Genomic DNA, 23,080 nt, shown 5'->3' on the forward strand with positions numbered 1-23,080 from the left:
AAAAAATTATTTTTAAAAAAAGAAGGAAACAGATATATGTATATATGGAAACTTGACATGAAACAAAGGTTGAATTTGAAACCAGTAGAGAGAAACAAACTATCCAATAAATGATAGTAATAGTTTGATTTTCATAGGGAAAATAAATAAAATTAAGTTCGTAGCTCAAAACCAACAGAAGTATCTACTCTGTGTTTACTGAGTTATCACAGTAGCAATAGGAATCAAAATTAAGCTATGAATATCTTGTAAGATAGTATTTTTATATTGAATAAATTATTTACATTAGTATGCATACTGTTTGAGCAAATATATGTGTTCTATTATGGTAATAGCAGGATATTGGAAACCACTTAAATATACATTGCTTGAGAACAAATTAATTATAGTACCTCTTCACAATGGAATATTAAACAACTGTGTAAAAATTACCATTTCTCTATGTGAGAAGAGGTCTAACATATTATTAAGTAAATAAAGCAAGCAGTAGAATCGATTTAAAACTATTTCAGAATATAACTGGAAGCTTATTGTGGAGTGATAGGGAACTTCTAATTTTTCAAAAATCTGCTTTTTTTTTAGTACACACAGCTGTCTTTACAATAAATAAATCTAGGGATAAATAATTTGTATAACATTTTCTTACTTTCTTACCGACTGTCCCACCCACCTTTCAAGGAATCAAACAGCAAAGGAGAATTTGCAGGGCAAGCACTTACGTCTTAACTCCAACTTGAGTAGACGACTAATCCCCAGTGCCAATGCAACATTTGAGCTGAGACAGGCAGCCACCTTCCTGGTGAGGGTCAGCTCTCCATAGAATTGAGTAATGGCATTAAATGGAAAGAAACTGGCAAAATATAGGAGACTTCCAGCAGAAGCAGCCAAACGGACTGATAATAAGGAAATTACAAGATCACTCTAAAGCAATATGCAAAATAACAAATAACTTTTTCTACTACAGTATAAGGAATAGAATGTAAGCTCTATGATGGAAGAATGTTTGTCTTTCTTTTTCATCCTTGTATCACCAATATCCGGCACACAGTATGTCTCCCTGAATACGTGTTAAATAAATGAATTAATTAACAGTTAATGTATAGGATATTTACAGCCATTTAAACAAAGATTTATTCATGCACACAATCATTATTAATAATTATTAATAATTACTAGAGTTCCCAGAGTGTGAAGTATTGGGTAGAATAAAAAACTCTTTATGAAATTTTAAACATCTGCTTCCAATCTAAATCATCATGTCCAAAATAAAGAATGGTTGAATACACTGATAACTACTGAGAGTCGGGTATGTTTAGATCCATAAGCAGGGGATCCTACAGGCTAGAAAAAGATTCTTGTTAAGATTATTATTGAGACGACATAAAATCAACATTGATGAAGAAAGTAAAAACACTCAAATCATGGTCAACTAATCTTCAACGAAGCAAGAAAGAATATCTAATGGAAAAAAGACAGTCTCTTCAACAAATGGTGTTGGGAAAACTGGACAGCCACATGCAGAAGAATGAAACTGGACCACTTTCTCAAACCATATACAAAAATAAATTCAAAATGGATGAAAGAACTCAGTGTGAGACAGGAAACCATTGAAATCCTAGAGGAGAACACAGGCAGCAACCTCTTTGACCTGGGCCATAGCAACTTCTTGCTAGACACCTCGCCAAAGACAAGGGAAACAAAGGCAAAAATGAACTATTAGGACTTCATCAAGATAAAAGTTTTCTGCATGTTGAAGGAAACAAAACTAAAAGGCAACCTGTGGAATGGGAGAAGATATTTGCAAACAACATATCTGATAAAGGGTTAGTACCCAAAATCTATAAAGAACTTACCAAGTTCAACACCCAAAAAAACAATCCAGTTAAGAAATGGGCAGAAGACATGAACAGACATTTTTCCAAAGAAGACATCCAGATGGCTAAGACACACATGAAAAGATGCTCAACATCACTCAGCATCAGGGAAATACAAATCAAAACCATGATGAGAAACCACCTCACACCTCTCGGAATGGCTAAAATTAACAGCACAGGAAACAACAGATGTTGGCAAGGATATGGAGAAAGGGGAACCCTCTTACACTGTTGGTGGGAATGAAAACTGGTGCAGCCACTCCAGACAACTGTGTGGAGGCTCCTCCAAAAGTTAAAAATAGAACTATCCTACAACCCAGCAATTGCACTACAAGGTATTTACCCAAAGGGTATAAAAAATACAGATTCAGAGAGGTACATGAACCCCAGTGTTCATAGCAACATCATCAACAATAGCCAAACTATGGAAAGAGCCCAAATGTTTACTGACTGATGAATAAAGAAGGTGTGGTGTGTACACACACACACACACACACACAGAGTGGAATATTACTTAGCCATCAAAAAGAATGAAATCTTGCCCTATGCAATGACATGGATGGAACTACTAAATGAAAGAAGTCAGAGAAAGACAAATACCATATGACTTCACTCACATGTAGAATTAAGAAACAAAACAGATGAACACAGGAGAAGGGGGAAAGAAAAAGAGAGAGAGGCAAACCATAAAAGACTCTTAACTATAGGGGGGGAGGTTAAGATGGCGGAGGAGTAGGGGACACCTTTTTCAGCCGGTCCCCTGAGTTGAGCTGGAGGTACCAGACCAGCAGGAATATCCACGGAATCAGCCTGAGACGCAGGAAGATACATCTGGATCTCTACAAATGAACATCTCCAGCGCTGAGTATCGAGGTACGAAGCGGGGAGCCGTGAAACCGCGCACAGATATCGGAAGCTAAACAGAAGGGGGAGGGAGCCGCCGTGTCAGGGCGCCGGGAAGCGGTAGCCACCTGCAAGGGGGAGCGGACAGACCGCGGACCCGCACGCTTGAGACAGCAGGCTGAGAAGGGAGCTCCGGGAGCGTACGCGAGAAGGCTGGCGGTTGGCGGGCCACCTGCACGGGGGAGCAGGCAGACTCGCGGACGGCACCCGCGAGACAACAGACTTAGAACGCGAACTCCAGGAGCGCGCGCAGGGCGGCTGGCGGGCCACCTGCACCGGGGAGCGGGCGGACCGCGGACCCGCACTCTGGAAACGGCAGACTGAGTCCGTGAGCCGGGAGCGTGCACCACCAAGCATCTCACGGAGCTCCGGAGCTCCGGTGTGCTCACTGGATCGAGGCTGAGACCGGGAGCTCCGGGAGCGTCAGCGGGGCGGCTGGCGGCTGGAGGGCCACCTGCACGGGGGAGCAGGCAGACTCGCGGTCAGCACCCATGAGACACCAGACTGAGACGGGGAGCTCCGGGAGCCCGCGCGGGGCGGCTGGCGGCGGGCGGGGTTGGAAACACAAAGGACAGAGACGTGCCGGCCCTGGAAGTGAGGGCTGGGACGCCGGGTGTGGGGCGCACAGCCCGGGATGCTGCAGGGTTGAGCAGCACCAACAGAAACAGAGTTAAAGTGGCCAGAACATCAGTGGAGAACGATCCGCGATCCCTCTGTTCTGAGACAGAGGCTGAATTTCAGCCGCTGCTGCTCTCTCAGAAGAGGCATAGCAAACCGCCAGGGAAAGCCGCCAGAGAACAAAAGCCCGGAAATACCGGCTCACAGGGTGCCCATCCCCATCCCCCCTCGCAAGGGACACAGAGACTCTACCCAAACAGGGTTTTCTGAGTACCTGCAGGCAGGCCCCTCCCCCAGAAGGCAGGCTGAAAAATCAAGAAGCCCACAACCCGGAGCGCCTGAGTGGCGCAGTCACCAAGCACCTGTCTTCGGATTAGGGTGTGATCACAACGCTCCGTAAGGAGTCCTTCATCGGGCTTCTCCACCGGGAACCTGCTTCTTCCTCTCCCACTCCTCTGCTTGGGTTCCCTTTCTTGCTGACTGTCTCTCTCTCTCTCAAATAAATAAATAAACTCTTTAAGGAAGAAGCCCACATCCCTAAGATCTCTATAAAACAAGGGCGCACGGCCTGGGTCCCAGTCAACACTTGGGCTCTGGACAACCCTGCAATCTCTCTTCATCAGAATGACGAGAAGGAGAAGTCCCCCCCAGCAAAGAAAAGATAATGAGTCTGTGGCCTCTGCCACAGAATTGGCCTCGGCCACAGAATTAATACATATGGATGTATCCCAATTATCAGAAATGGAATTCAGAGCAACAATGGTCAAGATGATGAGTAAACTTGAAAAAAGCATCAGAGAAAGCGTTGCTGAGAATATAGAATCCCTAAGGGCAGAAATGAGAGCGAATCTGACAGAAATTAAAAATTCTATGGGCCAAATACAGTCAAAACTAGAGGCTCTGACGGCCAGGGTCACCGAGGCAGAGGAACGCGTTAGCGAATTGGAGGATGGGTTAGTAGAAGAAAAAACGAAAATAGAAGCTGGTCTTAAAAAAATCCACGCCCACGAATGTAGATTACGGGAGATTACTGACTCTATGAAACGATCCAATGTCAGAATCATCGGCATCCCTGAAGGGGTGGAGAAAAACAGAGGTCTAGAAGAGATATTTGAACAAATTGTAGCTGAAAACTTCCCTAATCTAGCAAGGGAAACAAGCATTCGTGTCCAAGAGGCAGAGAGGACCCCATCCAAGCTCAACCAGGACAAACCTACGCCACGGCATGTCATAGTGCAATTCGCAAATATTAGATCCAAGGATACAGTATTGAAAGCGGCCAGGGCAAAGAAATTTCTCACGTACCAAGGCAAAGGTATCAGGATTACGTCAGACCTGTCTACAGAGACCTGGAATGAGAGAAAGGCTTGGGGGGGCATTTTTAAAGCTCTTTCAGAGAAAAACATGCAGCCAAGGATCCTTTATCCAGCAAAGCTGTCATTCAGAATTGATGGAGAAATAAAGACGTTCCAAAATCGCCAATCATTAACCAATTTCGTAACCACGAAACCAGCCCTACAGGAGATATTAAGGGGGGCTCTATAAAGGTAAAAAGGCCCCAAGAGTGATACAGAGCAGCAAGTCACAACCGATACAAAGACTTTAAAGAGAAATGGCATCATTAAAATCATATCTGTCAATAATCTCTATCAATCTAAATGGCTTAAACTCTCCCATAAAACGCCACAGGGTTGCAGATTGGATAAAAAGACATGACCCATCCATTTGCTGTCTACAAGAGACTCATTTTGAACCCAAAGATGCATTCAGACTTAGAGTAAGGGGATGGAGTACCATCTTCCACGCAAATGGACCTCAAAAGAAAGCTGGAGTAGCAATTCTCATATCAGATAGACTGGATTTTAAACTAGAGGCCATAGAGAGAGATACAGAAGGGCACTATATTATTCTTAAAGGAAGTATTCAACAAGTGGATATGACAATTATTAATATATATGCCCCCAACAGGGGAGCAGCAAGATACACAAGCCAACTCTTAACCAAAATAAAGAGACATATAGATAAGAACACAGTAATAGTAGGGGACCTCAACACCCCACTATCAGAAATAGACAGAACACCCTGGCAAAAACTAAGCAAAGAATCAAAGGCTTTGAATGCCATACTCGACGAGTTGGACCTCATAGATATATATAGAACACTACACCCCAGAACCAAAGAATACTCATTCTATTCAAATGCCCATGGAACATTCTCAAGAATAGATCATGCTCTGGGACACAAAACAGGTCTCAGCCAATACCAAAAGATTGAAATTATCCCCTGCATATTCTCAGACCACAACGCTCTGAAATTGGAACTCAACCACAAGGAAAAACCTGGAAGAAACTCAAACACTTGGAGGCTAAGAACCATCCTGCTCAAGAATGACTCGATAAACCAGGAAATCAAAAAACAAATTAAACAATTTATGGAGACCAACGAGAATGAATACACAACGGTCCAAAACCTATGGGATACTGCAAAGGCAGTCCTAAGGGGGAAATACATAGCCATCCAAGCCTCACTCAAAAGAATAGAAAAATCTAAAATGCAGTTTCTATATTCTCACCTCAAGAAACTGGAACAGCAACAGAGGGACAGGCCTAACCCACTGACAAGGAAGGAGTTGACCAAGATTAGAGCAGAAATCAATGAATTAGAGACCAGAACCACAGTAGAGCAGATCAACAGGACTAGAAGCTGGTTCTTTGAGAGAATCCATAAAATTGATAGACCACTGGCAAAACTTGTCCAAAAACAAAGAGAAAGGACTGAGATTATTAAAATTATGACTGAAAAGGGAGAGGTCACGACCAGCACCATTGAAATTGCAAGGATTATTAGAAACTTTTATCAACAGCTATATGCCAAAAAACTAAACAATCTGGAAGAGATGGAGGCCTTCCTGGAAACCTATAAACTACCAAGACTGAAACAGGAAGAAATAGATTTCTTAAATAGGCCAATTAACTATGAAGAAATTGAGTCAGTGATAAACAACCTTCCAAATAATAAAACTCCAGGCCCAGACGGTTTTCCTGGGGAATTCTACCAAACATTCAAAGAAGAAATAATACCTATTCTCCTAAAGCTATTTCAAAAAATAGAAACAGAAGGAAAGCTACCAAACTCATTCTATGAGGCTAATATTACCTTGATCCCCAAACCAGGCAAAGACCCCCTCAAAAAGGAGAATTACAGACCGATTTCTCTAATGAATATGGATGCCAAAATCCTCAACAAGATCCTTGCTAATAGAATCCAACAGTACATTAAAAGGATTATCCATCATGACCAAGTGGGATTCATACCTGGGATGCAAGCATGGTTCAACACTCGCAAATCAATCAATGTGATACATCATATCAACAAGAAAAGACTCAAGAACCATATGATCCTCTCAATTGATGCAGAAAAAGCATTTGACAAAATACAGCATCCTTTCCTGATTAAAACCCTTCAGAGTGTAGGAATAGAGGGTACATTTCTCAATCTCATAAAAGCCATCTATGAAAAGCCTACTGCAAGCATTATTCTCAATGGGGAAAAGCTGGAAGCCTTTCCCTTAAGATCAGGAACACGACAAGGATGCCCACTCTCGCCACTATTATTCAACATAGTACTAGAAGTCCTTGCAACAGCAATCAGAAGACAAAAAGGGATCAAAGGTATCCAAATCGGCAAAGAAGAAGTCAAACTGTCTCTCTTTGCAGATGACATGATACTCTATATGGAAAACCCAAAGGAATCCACTCCCAAACTATTAGAAGTTATAGAACAATTCAGTAAGGTGGCAGGATACAAAATCAATGCCCAGAAATCAGTTGCATTTCTATACACGAATAACGAGACTGAAGAAAGAGAAATTAGGGAATCCATCCCATTTACAATAACACCAAAAACCATGCGTTACCTTGGAATTAACTTAACCAGAGACGTAAAGGACCTATATGCTAGAAACTATAGATCACTTTTGAAAGATATTGAGGAAGACATAAAAAGATGGAAAAATATTCCATGCTCATGGATTGGAAGAATTAACATAGTTAAAATGTCCATACTACCCAGAGCAATCTACACTTTCAATGCTATCCCGATCAAAATACCGAGGACATTTTTCAAAGAACTGGAACAAATAGTCCTTAAATTTGTATGGAACCAGAAAAGGCCCCGAATCTCCAAGGAACTGTTGAAAAGGAAAAACAAAGCTGGGGGCATCACAATGCCGGATTTCGAGCTGTACTACAAAGCTGTGATCACAAAGACAGCATGGTACTGGCACAAAAACAGACACATCGACCAATGGAACAGAATAGAGAACCCAGAAATGGACCCTCGGCTCTTTGGGCAACTAATCTTTGATAAAGCAGGAAAAAACATCCGGTGGAAAAAAGACAGTCTCTTCAATAAATGGTGCTGGGAAAATTGGACAGCTACATGCAAAAGAATGAAACTTGACCACTCTCTCACACCATACACAAAAATAAACTCCAAATGGATGAAAGACCTCAATGTGAGACAGGAATCCATCAAAATTCTAGAGGAGAACATAGGCAACAACTTCTATGACATCGGCCAGAGCAACCTTTTTCACGACACATCTCCAAAGGCAAGAGAAATAAAAGATAAAATGAACTTATGGGACTTTATCAGGATAAAGAGCTTCTGCACAGCCAAGGAAACAGTCAAAAAAACTAAGAGACAGCCCACGGAATGGGAGAATATATTTGCAAAGGACACCACAGATAAAGGACTGGTATCCAAGATCTACAAAGAACTTCTCAAACTCAATACACGAGAAACAAATAAACAAATCATAAAATGGGCAGAAGATATGAACAGACACTTTTCCAATGAAGACATACAAATGGCTAACAGACACATGAAAAAATGTTCAAAATCATTAGCCATCAGGGAAATTCAAATCAAAACCACACTGAGATACCACCTTACGCCAGTTAGAATGGCAAAGATAGACAAGGCAAGAAACAACAATTGTTGGAGAGGATGTGGAGAAAGGGGATCCCTCCTACATTGTTGGTGGGAATGCAAGTTGGTACAGCCACTCTGGAAAACAGTGTGGAGGTCCCTTAAAAAGTTAAAAATTGAACTACCCTATGACCCAGCCATTGCACTACTGGGTGTTTACCCCAAAGATACAGACGTAGTAAAGAGAAGGGCCATATGCACCCCAATGTTCATAGCTGCATTGTCCACAATAGCCAAATCATGGAAGGAGCCGAGATGCCCTTCAACAGATGACTGGATTAAGAAGCTGTGGTCCATATATACAATGGAATATTACTCAGCTATCAGAAAGAACGAATTCTCAACATTTGCTGCAACATGGACGGCACTGGAGGAGATAATGCTAAGTGAAATAAGTCAAGCAGAGAAAGACAATTATCATATGATTTCTCTCATCTATGGAACATAAGAACTAGGAGGATCGGTAGGGGAAGAAAGGGATAAAGAAAAGGGGGGTAATCAGAGGGGGGAATGAAACATGAGAGACTATGGACTGTGAGAGGCAAACTGAGGACTTCAGAGGGGAGGGGGTGGGGGAAGGGGATAGCCTGGTGATGGGTAGTAGGGAGGGCACGTATTGCATGGTGCACTGGGTGTTATACGCAACTAATGAAGCATCAAACTTTACATCGGAATCTGGGGATGTACTGTATGGTGATTAACACAATATAATAAAATAAAATTTAAAAAAAAGACTCTTAACTATAGAGAACAATCTGAGGGTTGAGGGAAGGAGGTGGGTTGTGGATGGGCTAAATGGATGATGGGTATTAAGGAGGGCACTTGCTTGCTGAGCAGGGGCTGTAAATGTAAGTGATGAATCACCAAATTCTACTTCTGAAACCAAAATTACACTCTATGTTAACAAACTAGAATTTAAATAAAATCTTGAAACAAAAAAATAAAGTTAATAAGGCAGATATAAAAAACATTCAAATCAAATTACAATACAATGATATAAACTTTTTCTTTCTTTAAATCACTTTATTGAGGTATAACTGGCTTGTAAAGAACTGTACATACTTAATGTAAACAACTTGATAAGTTTGGAGGTAGGTGTATACCTGTAAATACTTGTGAATACATCACAATCTATGCTATAAACATATCTATCACCTCCCCAAATTTCCCTCTGTCCTCTTTTTTTCCCCTCTGCCCTCTTTATTATTATTATTACTTTTTTGGTGATATGAATAGTTAGCATAAAATGTACCTCTTAACAAGTTTTTCTAAGTATTGTTAGCTACAGGCACTGTGTTATATAGTAGATCCCTAAGATACTTCTTCATCTTACATAATGAAACTCGGTCCCCCTCGACTAATATGCCCCTGCTTCCCTTTCCCTCAACTCCCTGGCAACCATCATTCTATACTGTCTATAAAGTATGACTAGTTTAGGTTCCTTATATAAGTGGCATCATGTAGTATTGTTTTTCTGCGTCTTGCTTGTTTCACAACACAATGTCCTCTAGGTCTCTGTTTTTACAAATGGCAGAATTTCCTTCATTTATAAGGCAGAAAAATATCCCTTTGAATGTATATATCACATTTTCTTTAGCCATTCACCCACTGAAGGACATTAGGTTGCTTTCATGGCTTAGCTCTTGTGAATAATGCTATAATGAATATGACAGTGCAGATATTTCACTTTATTTATTTTTATATTTTATCTTTTTAATTTATTTTTTAATTTTATTTTTTTCCATCATGATATATGTATTCCTTAATCCCAATCCCCTATTTCCTCCATCCCCCTATGCATGTCCCCTTTGGTAACCATCAGTCTGTTCTCCATAATTAAGAGTCTGCTTCTTGGTTTATCACTCTTTTTTCCCCTTTGCTGATTTGTTTTGTTTCTTAAATTCACATGAGTGAAATCATATGGCATATGTCTTTCTCTGACTCACTCATTTTGCTTAGCATTATACTCTCTAGCTCCATTCATGTTGTTGCAAATGGCAAGATTTCATTCTCTTTTATGGCTGAATAATATTCCATTGTATATATACATCTTCTTTATTCATTCATCAATTGATGGACACATGGGCTGTTTTCACATCTTGGCCATTGTAAATAATGCGGCTATAAACATAGGGGTGCATGTATCCCTTTGAATTAGTGTTTTTGTATTTTGGGATAGATACCCAGTAGTGTGATTACTGAATCATAGGGTAGCTTTATTTTTAACTTCTGAAGGGATGGGTGAAACAGGTGAAGGGATTAAGGGCACACTTATTGTGATGTGCACTGAGTAATGTACATAATTACTGCATCACTATATTGTACACCTGAAAGTAATATAACACTATACATTAATTACAGTGGAATTTAATAAAGAAATACCCCAAAAATCTGTTATAGAATGAGTCTTAGACTTACCTTTATTGAAGAATGTGCTAACCATAAAGGCAAAGAATATTGAAGCAATGGCATAACACATAAGAAAGACAAAGATGAAACTACAGTCACTGAAGCGAAAGATTGGCTCGCTGAAAATCTACAAAAAACCAATGATGACATCATGTAAGGTACACCATAAATACTGTCACATAAACATAAGGAGAAAATGATAGCACTAATGTGCTAGATCACTGCTCAGTGACTGACACTCAATGGGATGAAAGTTAACTAAGTAACTAATTTCTTACAGAAGGGTTTATGTTTTTCTCAGAGATACAGCAGCCTCTGAGTTTCCACAGCAGAAATAAATAAAATCTATATTTCATCCCCCTGGCACCCGAGACCAACCAGTTCACACTATAATTACTTTTTTGCCTCCCAATGGATAGGTATGGCAGGCTGTAATCAACTAGAACTAAGATGTCTAACACAGAAGCCATTAAACGCATGTAGCTATTGAGCACTTAAAATGTAGCTAGTGTGACCGAGGAACTAAATTTTTATCTTCATTTAATTTTAGTTATCTTCATTTAAATTGAAAAATGAAGGCAGTGTCTAATACAGATCAAGTATTTCTAAGGAAAATAAAGTATATGAATTCAGATGTGCTGTAAATATAAAACACACACAGGAGTAAGAAGACAGTACAAAAAAATGTAGGGGTGCCTGGGTGGCTCAGTCGTTTTAAGAATCTGCCTTCAGGTCAGGTCATGATTCTGGGGTCCTGGGATATAGCCCTGTGTCAGGTTCCCCGCTCAGTGGGGAGTCTGCTATTCCCTCTCCCCTGGCCCATTCTCATGCTCTCTCTCTCTCTCTCTCTTGCTCTCTCTCTCTCAAATAAATAAAATGTAAAAAAAAGAATGTAAAAAAACTCTTACTTTTTGAATTGGTTGCATATTCAAATAATATTTTATACATATTAGGTTAAATTTAAAATATCATTAACATAATTTTACCCATTCTTTCTGGTTTTAAAAATTTCTACTGACTACTAAAAAAACCAGTAGTACATATGTGACTCATGGTATTTCTACTGGATAGCACAAAATTAGACACTTGCCTTGGCAGAGAATAAAACACATATCATAGAGATAATAATGATATAAAAAAAGAAGAATGTGAAGAAATAGGCAGCCCAGATGATCCAGTTTTTAAGTCCAATTATAAGCTGGTACTCCTGTAGGAAAGTCAACGCAAGTCAAATATTACATGTATCAGCAATTCATACGACTTACATACATTTTTCTATTTAAATTTCCATACAGAACTACGTAAATGGTTAATATCATCTCCATGTTATAAATATGAAAAATCGAGGCTCAGAAAGTGTGCTGTTCAAAATTATGCAGTTAGGGCAGGGCTGGCATTAAAATATACTTCTCCTGAGTTCAGAGATCTTTCTTCATTACTACACCTAGTAATGAACCAAAAGTGAAAACATCTAAAATTAAACTTCAAAATATTAAGTTCCCTTTTCTATTATATTCTACTTCTTGGAGTATAACACAAGTGTGTCTTTTTTTTTTTTTAATACAACTGTCTTATGCTTGTTCCTTGTAGACAACGTATCTTTATCCCCACTCTGGCTGCTTTCAAGATTTTCTCTTTGGTCTTTAATTTTCAACAGTTTGAATATACTCTGTGTGTGTGCATCTCTGTGTTTGTGTGTGCATGGTACTTTTCCTGCTTTGTGTTCTCTGAGCTTCTTAGACCTGTGATTTGATGTCTATCGTTAATTTTGGAAAATTCTCTGCCATTATTTCTTCAGCTCTTTTATCTCCTTTTTTGGGGGATTTAAATTATGTATATGTTACACCATTTATATTGTCTTATGCTTCTTGAATGTTTTATTCTGGGTTTTATATTGTGTTTTGTCTTTGCATTTCAGTTTGTGTGATTTCAACTGTCATATTCAACACTATGATTCTTTCCTCAAGTCAAGTCTAGTGATGAGCCCATCAAAAGCAGTCTTCATTTTTGTTAGCATGTTTTTTATGTCTAGAAATTCTATTTGACTTCTTATAGTTTTGATCTGTCTGGTAACATTATCTATCTTATCTTGCGTGTTACCTACTGTGCAGAAAAGTGTTATTAACAAGGAGGCCTGAGACTATTATTCTTAGAAAGGCATGTAATGAGCACTGTATGTTATATGCAACTGATGAATCACTAAACTCTACCTCTGAAACTAATAATACACTATGTGTTAATTAATTGAATTTAAATAAAAAAATAAATTAATTAAAAAAAAAGAAAGGCATATTTACAAGTTGGCCTTTGGCTGGTACATGGGAACCTGGCTGGTAAATTATTCCCTACACTGACACAAAACTTTCCCTAAATGATAAGGATAGGTGACTGTGCCAAAACTGTTGATACAAACACTATGGTTCATGCTGAATACCTGCTGTCTAGGACTGTGGAATTTTGGTACATGCTAGGCAAAGGGTGTCTACATGACCAGCCCCCATCAAAACCTTGGATGCTAAATTTCTAATGGACTTCCCTAGACATGAACATCACAAAATTACTGCTGGATTTTCATTGCTGAGGCAAGAGTGTGCTCTGTGTGACCTCTTGTGGGGTTGACTGAAGAAGCCAGCAGGTGAATTCCTCCAGGCTTTGCCTGTGTCATATCCTCTTCTGAGCCAGCTATGTTTACATACTACACCACTATAATAATTCCTAACTGTGAGCATTAACTATATGCGAGTCCCACTAGTCCTTCTAGAGAATTTCAGAAATTAGGGGCTGTCTTGAGGATCTTGAACACATCTACCTTTCCCTTAGAGCCTTTAAATTATTAGTTATAGTAATTTAAATTTCCCTGTCTGATATTTTCAACATCTGTGTTTTATCTGTGTCTGGTTCTGATGACTGATTTGCCTCTTTGGACTATATGTTTTTCTTAATTTTTGGTGTGACTAATAATTTTTTGTTGAGACCCAGACATGTTATCGAGGGTAATAGATATCAAGGTGAAGGCCTAAGATGTGGGGTTTTATGTTAATTTAGCCAGGACCTAAGTTCACTGTTACTCTAGTTATTAGAGACTTGAAATTCCTCCAGTGACCCTTTTTGTCTCCCTGCACGCCTTCAGGTTTTCTCTTCATGTTGCTCCCAAGAGACAAGTTTCTCTCTGAAATTCTGCCAGCTTGAAAAACTGATAAGTGGCATCAGTATTCACTTTAATGGTTTGCCTCTCTCTTTTTTTCACCCCTATGTTCATCTGTTTCTGTAAAAATGTTTTTAGGCCTGAGGGGCTCTTTTCTATGGAGAGTTGGATTATTTCTACATATTTATCATTGGTGGGTAGTTGGTGCATCCCAGTAGCAGAAAATATAAAACAAGAAAACAGACTCTTAACTATAGAGAACAAACTGAGGGCTGCTAGAGGGGTGGTAGGTGGGGGGATGGGTTAAATGGCTGATGGGGATTAAGGAGGACACTTGTGATGAGCACCTGGTGTTGTATGTAAGTGATGAATCTCTAAATTCTACTCCTGAAACTAACATTATATTATATGTTGACTAACTGGAATTTAAATAAAAACTTGAAACAAACAAAGAAATTGAGATTACCTTCAATCTTTTTTCCCTTTCCCAGACAATGGATCGCATGATGGAAAGTACAGTTGGAGAGAACATGAGTATGAACATCAAAGGGAGGAAGGAACTAGTGATCCAAATTAATCCATCATGAGAATAAGCTGGGTGTGGAAATCTCTGTATAAAGATACTGATACTATTGAACAGTTTTTGGCTAGCACTGCTCTCATGATACAGCATGATGGCCTTATCTAAGGCATGCTGTACAGCCAGGAACCCTTCTCTGATGTACCCTGCATGATAAAACAAACACTGTCAAATAAAACAGACTAAGAAACTGCTCAGACACATAAATAACATAGCAATTCAAGTAAGTCATAGTTTGTCACCTACAGAACCCAAATTTACTGCTGTATCAAGGCTAAACGCATGTAATTACCCTGAAAACATATTAGAGTTTTGACATAGAAGTAAGGGATACTTCTTCAGCTGAATCTGATTAACATCTTCCCAAAATTAAATATACTTAATGACAATGGTAGGCTTGCTAATGCAATCTATACTTACAAAAAGAATGAAGATTTAATTAAATATTAGAGACATGAAGACTTGGAAATGTAAATAGAGAAATGAGGCTCAGAATCACAGATAAGTTCTACAGAGTAATGCAGAATGGCCCTCAAGAAAAATTGTTCCACTGAAACCAAGTCAACCATACAACAAAAAGGCAACTTAGAGTTTAATTTGTTTTTATAGATTTTCTAAAATCGGAACTCTGATCATTAATTTTGTACTTCTCCATTTTTCTAATATGAACATTTATTTTTATTTATTTTTTTATTTTAATGTTTTTTTTATTATGTTAGTCACCATACAGTACATCTCTAATATGAACATTTGAAACTATGAGCTTCTTTCTAAGCATGGCTTTAGCTATATTCCTCCGATTTTGCTCCCAATCTTAACATGTCAGGTTTTCTTATTATTCAATTTAAAATATTTTCTGATTGTGAAAGAAGTCACAAAGAAATGGTTGTTACTGTCCAATGGTTGTTATTCAGAAATGGTTGTTTAATGTCCAAATATTTTTCTAATTATCCAATGTTTCCAATTATCTCATTGTTATCTGCCCCTAATTTCACTGTCATCAGAGAACACACTGTACATGATTTCAGTCTTTTTAATTTCAATGAGATTTATTTTACAACTCAACATAAGAGTTATCATGGTGAAAATGCCATGTGCACTTAAAAAGAATGTGTATTCTACCACTGTTGAGTAATTGCTCTGCAAATGTCAATCAATTCAGGGAAACTGAAAATGTTTTTCATATCATCTACTTCTTTACAATTTTTTTGTTTAGATGCTCTGTCAACTGCTGAGAGGATATTAATATCTCCATCAACAACTGTGGTATTGCCCAATTCTCCCTTTAATTCTGTCAATTTTTGCTTCATGTATTTTGAAGCTGTTATTAGATGCATACATATTTATAATTGTTATATCTTCCTGACCAACTGACCCTTTGTCTTGAAATCTGTTTTATCGGATATGTGTATATCTGTTCCAGCCACTTGATGGTTATTGTCTTTAATCACATTTAAGACTCTTACAGCCATTTTTCTACACCTTCTCTTTTCTGCCCTCTTCTCTTTTATCCATCAGGGACTCTAACTACACATAAGTTAGAACTTTTGGTATTGCCCCACATTTCAATGAAATTCAATTTTTATGTTTTTCAAACTGAATACATTTTATTATTGCAAGTTCATTTACTCTTTCTTCTGTTATCTTCACTATTAAATCTGTCCTGTATTTTCCAATTCTAGACTTCATGTTTTATTCTTTTTTTATGGTTTCTAATTCTCTGCTGAGACTTAGCACTTCTTTCATTGTGCACTTATTTTAATTCAATGACTGAGAATAGTTATAACAGCCACATTACAACAAGTTCTTATCTGCTAATTCCCTAATCTGAGTTTTCTTGGAGTCTCGGTTGATATTAAGATGCAGTACACAAAACCACTGTAATAGTAATACGATATTGGTTTAAGAGTAATAGAGCTACCCTATGACCAAGCAATTGCACTACTGGGTATTTACCCCAAAGACACAGGCATAGTGAAAAGAAGGGCCATTTGCACCCCAATATTCATAGCAGCATTGTCCACAATAGCTAAACTGTGGAAGGAGCTGAGATGCCCTTCAACAGATGAATGGATAAAGAAGATGTGGTCCATATACACAATGGAATATTACTCAACCACCAGAAAGGATGATTACCCAACATTTGCATCAACATGGGTGGAACTGGAGGAGATTATATTAAGTGAAATAAGTCAAGCAGAGAAAGACAATTATCATATGGTTTCACTCATTTATGGAACATAAGGAATAGCAGGGAGATCATTAGGAGAAGGAAGGGAAAAATGAAGGGGGGGAACAGAGGGGGAGATGAACCATGAGAGACTATGGACTCTGGCAAACAAACTGAGGGTTTTAGAGGGGAGGAGGGTGGGGATGGGCTAGCCCAATGATGGGTATTAAGGTGGGCACATATTGCCTGGAGCGCTGGGTGTTATACGCAAACAATGAATCACGGAACACTACATCAAAAGCTAATGACGTACTGTATGGTGACTAACATATCATAAAAAAAAAAGAGTAGAAAGACTAGGGCCACCTGGGTGGTTCTGTTGGTTAAGCATCTGTGTTTGGCTCAGGTCACGATCCCAGAGTCCTGGGATTGTGCCCTGTGTTGGGCTCCCTGCTCAGTGGGGAATCTGCTTCTCCCTCTTCTCCCCGCTTGTGCTATCTCTGTTGCTGTATCTCTCTCAAATAAATAAAAAAATAAAAAATCTTAAAAAAAAGAGTAGACAGGGGCGCCAGGGTGGCACAGCGGTTGGGCGTCTGCCTTCGGCTCAGGGCGTGATCCCGGCGTTATGGTCCGTGAGTCTGCCTGCTCCCCCGTGCTGGTGGCTACCACTCCTGGTGCCTGAATGCAGAGGCTCCCTCCCTCTTCCGTTTATCTTCCAGTATCTGTGCGTGGATTCACGGCTCCCCGCTTTGTACCTCAATACTCAGCGCTGGAGATATTCATTTGTAGAGATCCAGATGTATCTTCCTGCGTCTCACGTTGATTCAGTGGGTGTTCAGGATGGTCTGGAACCTATTCTGCTCGACTCGGGACCAGCTGAAAAAGGGGACCCCTACTCCTCCGCCACCTTAACTCTCCTTATGAAGTCTTCTTTAATTTCTTTCAAACAGTGTGTTGTAGCTTTCAGTGCATACAACTTGCACCTTTTTTGGTGAAATTTATTCTTCAGTATTACATCCTCTGCTCTGTCCATTCTACTATTCAGCCATTCAACTAGTTTTTTATATGTCATTGTATTTTTAAGTTTATAATTTCCTGCTTATAATTTCTGTGTCTTTGGTATGATTTTCTATTTTTTCATTTCAAGACAATTTAACATTTTTTATGGTGACTGCTTTGAAATCTTTGTTAGATAATTCCAACCTCTGATTCATCTCTCTGTTTGTGTCAGTTGATTATTTTTACTCATTCAAACTGTGGTTTTCTTCAAAACAAACAAAGGGAATGAGAGAGAGAGAGAGAGAGGGAGAGAGAGAGGGAGAGAAAGAAATCAAGAAACAGTCTTAATTATAGAGAACAAACTGATGTTATCAGAGAGGAGGTGGATAGGGGAATGAGTGAAATAAGTGATGAGGATTAAAGATTGCACTTGTGATGAGCACTGAGTAATGTATAAAATCACTGAATCACTATATTGTACACCTGAAAGTAATACAGCACTGTATGTTAACTAACTGGAATTAAAATAAAAACTTTAAAAAAAGAATATAGAAAAAGAATTAAAAATTTGGCTGCTTTAAAATAGAAAAATCCAATCATCAAAAGAAAATCTGATCACCACAAAAAAAACTGAAAGAAAAGCCACAAACTGGAAAAATATACCTGTAATACATATGAGAGACAAGGGATCCCTATGTAGTATATACAAAGAAATTGGTCAATTAATATGTAAAATAGATTTTTTTTCCATAGAAGACTGGGGAAAAAGACCAAATGTATACCTCACTAAAGAGTAATTCATCACTTAAAACATGGACATACGCTAATCTCATTAGGAACCAAGGAAATGGAAATTAAAGCCAAAGTTGCATATCACCTCACACCTGTGGAATTAGCTAATTCATATCAATGGAATTAGTGAAAGAAACATCTGAAAATATTAAGTTTAATAGTGAGAACTTTCAGACACTGTTGCTGGGAGTCTGAATTGGTATCATCACTTCAGAAAACAATTTGGCATTATGTAATACATTTTAAGATGTGACCATGCCCCAGAAATTCTATGTCTAAGCATATATCCAGAATAGCTAATGTTCATAGTAGCACTTTTTCACTAGCATAAAAGAAGAAAAAAAGCTGTAAACATCCCAGGTGTCCAGTAGCAGAATTGATAAGTAAATTGTGATCTCTTTATATAATGTAATACTATTCTATAAATAAATGAATCAGAACTCCCCCCAAATTGTGGTTGTCTTGGATCTCTGCATGACAGATAATTTTCTATTTTATCTTGTTCTTTTTTGTCATTTATGTTGGGAGACAGGCTCCTATTTGAATCTTTTATTACATAAAGCAGTGAGCCTATTTCAGTTTAGCACACAGGTAGTGGCTAGAATCTAGTACAAATATTTGAGGACACAAGCAGAGTCAATTAGTAATGGTAATAAAACGTGAAATGGCACTTAACACACTTTGAACTAATCCATACTGTTGATCCTAAATCCATTATCAGCATATGGATAATTTTGACTTAGTAGATGGAAGGAAGTTGGTACAGAAGCATGGAGTCATGGAAGGATGGGACTTACAGAAAGAATATATATTATCCTACCAGAGGTTTTATTAATTTGCCTTCTACTAACATGTATCTGCATTATAAACATAGAACTTGGCTCCATGTCTAGATATTATAGTTGACCACTTATTTCTATCACCACAAGGATAGAATGTCTCACAAGATCTGCTAAGCAGACACCAAGTTCAAGGCACTGTCTTTCTTTTTCCTTAGCTTGGCTACGCTATAATCAGATCCCTTCTTGATGCTTATGGATGTCCTAGTTATGAATCAATTTGGCTGAGCCTTAGTGTTTTTTCTAGTCATTTACTAAAGAACTTAAATTGTGCTTCATTCAAAGAAAAAGGATTTTTTTTACACGCTTTCTTCCTTGTTAGTGAAAATGCATCTGCTCTGCACCTTGTTTCACCCCTCTTTGTAGAACTAGAAGCAATGCCTGATTGACTAGTCAAAGTTTCCCGTGAGTCTAAGGCCTTCTGTGTGCAGTTCCTTCCTTATCACAAAGCAACAATTAACAGCAGAGAAATTAGTTACTCAGATCTGGATTCACATTTTTTTTAAAAGATTTTATTTTTTATTTATTTGANTTTAGATTTATTTATTTATTCAACAGAGATAGAGACAGCCAGCAAGAGAGGGAACACAAGCAGGGGGAGTGGGAGAGGAAGAAGCAGGCTCAGTGCGGGAAGAGCCCGATGTGGGGCTCGATCCCACAATGCCGGGATCACGCCCTGAGCCGAAGGCAGACGCTTAACCGCTGTGCCACCCAGGCGCCCCTGGATTCACATTTTTTTTAAAAGATTTTATTTTTATTTATTTGACAGAGATAGAGACAGCCAGCAAGAAGAGGGAACACAAGCAGGGGGAGTGGGAGAGGAAGAAGCAGGCTCATAGCAGAAGAGCCTCATGTGGGGCTCAATCCCATAACGCCGGGATCACGCCCTGAGGCGAAGGCAGATGCTTAACCGCTGTGTCACCCAGGAGCCCCTGGATTCACATTCTTGCTGTATTGTATACTAGTCATTTGATCTTGGGAAAATTGGTTGCTTCATCCATAAAACTGGGTTAGTAATAGCAAAGTCATTAAAATTATAGAAACTGGAAGTGCAACTACTAGAAAACTATGTATTTAGAAAACTCTAAATACAACATTCTCACCTCAAGTGGTAGAGGGTCACTGCTGCTTTTGAAGTTACAGTAAAAAATGATGGCAGCCAGTACTTTACGAGATCCATAGTCATACTTGATGTACTTCTCAAGCTCCATTTCTGAAGTAAACCCTTGAACTGTAGAGAGGATAAATTGTTCATTATAATGGAAATATCTGATAATTCCTCCTGAGGGGAGATATATCTTATCCCAATATTGTAAACTTAAAAACACTGTTTTTCAAATATTGGAATCACAACTACTTAATGGATATTGGGGTTTCAAAACAATTTTAGGCATAAAACTTTACTTCAGTTTTAAATAAAAATCATCATAACATATATATAAAGACAAGTCATTAGTCATAAGGGAACTACAAATCAAAATCACAATGGGATACCAATTTACATCCACTGAGATAGTTATAATCAAAAAGACAGATGATAACAAGTGCTGGTGAGAATACAGAAAAGCTGGAACCTTCATACACTGCTGATCAGAGTATAAAATAGTACAGCAACTTTAGATAACTTTTGGTAGCCCCTCAAAAAGGTAAACATAGTTACAACATGACATATTCATTCCACTCTCAGGTATATACCCAAAAGAAATGAAAACATATGTCTACATGAAACTTAGAGACGAATGTTCATAGAAGTATGATTTATAAAAACCAAAAGGTGGAAACAACCCAAATGTCCATCAACTGATGAAGGATGTACCAAGTGAATGCAGTATATCCATACAATGGGCTATTACCTGACAATGAAAAGGAATGAAGTATTGATACAAATTACAACATAGATGAACCTACAAAACATTATGCTAAGTGAAAAAATTCAAGTCAAAACCACACTAAGATAGATCAATGGAACAGAATACAGAGCCTAAAAATGGACCCTCAACTCTATGGTCAACTAATTTTTGACAAATCAGGAAAAAATATTCAGTGGAAAAAAGACAGTCTCTTCAATAAGTGGTGCTGGGAAAATTGGACAGCTACATACAGAAGAATGAAACTTGACCATTCTCTCACACCGTACACAAAGATAAACTCAAAATGGATGAAAGGCCTTGATGTGAGACACGAATCCATCAAAATACTAAAGGAGGACACAGGCAGTAAGCTCTTCGACATTGGCCACAGCAACTTCTTTCAAGACACATCTCCAAAGGCAAGGGAAACAAAAGCAAAAATGAACTTGTGGGACTTCATCAAGATAAAAAGCTTCTGCGCAGGAAAGGAAACAGTCAACAAAATTAAGAGGCAACCCAAGGAATGGGAGAAGATATTTGCAAATGACATTACAGACAAAGGGCTGATAGCCAAGTTCTGTAAAGAACTTCTCAAACTCAAAACCCAAAAAACAAATAATCCAGTCAATAAATGGGCAGGAGACATGAACAGATAATTCTCCAAAGAAAACATACAAATGGCTAACAGACACAAGAAAAAATGTTCAACATCACTAGCCATCAGAGAAATTCAAATAAAAAATACAGATACCACCTTACACCAGTTAGAATGACTAAAATTAACAACACGGAGAACAACAAATGTTGGCAAGAATGTGGAGAAAGGGGAACACTCTTACACTGTTGGTGGGAATGCAAACTGGTACAGCCCACTTGGAAAACAGTATGGAGTTTCCTCAAAAAGTTAAAAATAGAGCTACCCTATGACCCAGTAATTGTACTCCTGGGTATTTACCCCAAAGATACAGGTGTAGTGAAAAGAAGGGGCACATGCACCCCAATGTTCGTAGCAGCAATGTTCACAATAGCTAAACTGTGGAAGGAGTGGAGATGCCCTTCAACAGATGAATGGGTAAAGAAGTTGTTGTCCATACATACAATGGAATATTACTTAGCCATCAGAAAGGATGAATACCCACTATTTACATTGACATGGATGGAACTGGAGGGGATTATGTTAAGTGAAATAAGTCAATCAGAGAAAGACAATTATCACGGTTTCACTCATATGTGGAACATAAGGAATAGCACGGAAGACCATAGGGGAAGGGAGGGAAAACTGAGGGGGAAATCAGAGAGGGAGAGAAACCATGAGGGACTCTGGACTCCAGGAAACAAACTGAGGGTTTCAGAGGGGAAGGGAGTGGGGGATGGGGTAGTCAGGTGTTGGGTATTAAGGAAGGCACATGTTGTGATGAGCACTGGGTGTTATATGCAACTGATGAATCATTAAACACTACATCAAAAAGTAATGATGTACTATATGGTGGCTAACTGAACATAATAAAAAAAAAGAATAAAGTTACAAATGAGCTATGGTAAATATCTGGGTAAATAGTTTTCTTAAGTTCTTTAAAATATGTGCATAAATTACAACTCTTTCTGATATAGTTTTCAACTCATGTAGATGTGAAAATAAACTAGTAAAATGTTCTAAGTTGATTGTGAAAAATTATGCACGCATATTTTAACCCAAGAGCAACCATTAATATTATATATCAAAAGTCCAATTTGTCATTTTTTTCTTTCATGAATGGTCTTGAAGAATGCTTCAAAACCAATTCTTTACAAAGTTACAAAGATTTTCTCCTATGTTCTCTCCTAAATGTTTTCTATCATTTTACTTTTAGATCTGTGATCCATTTTGATGTATTTTTTTTTGGCCTAAGATGTGAGATTTCATTGTTTT

The 23,080-nt window shown here is 38.4% G+C and overlaps 1 protein-coding gene across 1 annotated transcript in view; it reads right to left on the minus strand.

Moving 5' to 3' along the window:
* LOC105242040 (ATP-binding cassette sub-family A member 3) overlaps positions 1–23,080 on the minus strand; it is a 151,642-nt gene that overhangs the window by 126,760 nt on the left and 1,802 nt on the right. Inside the window, exons 3-7 of the mRNA XM_034669564.1 lie at positions 20,425–20,552; positions 14,408–14,686; positions 11,893–12,003; positions 10,806–10,923; positions 720–893 (exon numbers count right to left, since the gene is read on the minus strand). Coding sequence (XP_034525455.1) covers positions 720–893; positions 10,806–10,923; positions 11,893–12,003; positions 14,408–14,686; positions 20,425–20,552 — 810 coding nt within the window. The remainder of the gene's footprint in view (positions 1–719; positions 894–10,805; positions 10,924–11,892; positions 12,004–14,407; positions 14,687–20,424; positions 20,553–23,080) is intronic.

Source organism: Ailuropoda melanoleuca, chromosome 10 (assembly GCF_002007445.2).
Source record: "Ailuropoda melanoleuca isolate Jingjing chromosome 10, ASM200744v2, whole genome shotgun sequence".
Lineage (NCBI taxonomy): Eukaryota > Metazoa > Chordata > Mammalia > Carnivora > Ursidae > Ailuropoda > Ailuropoda melanoleuca.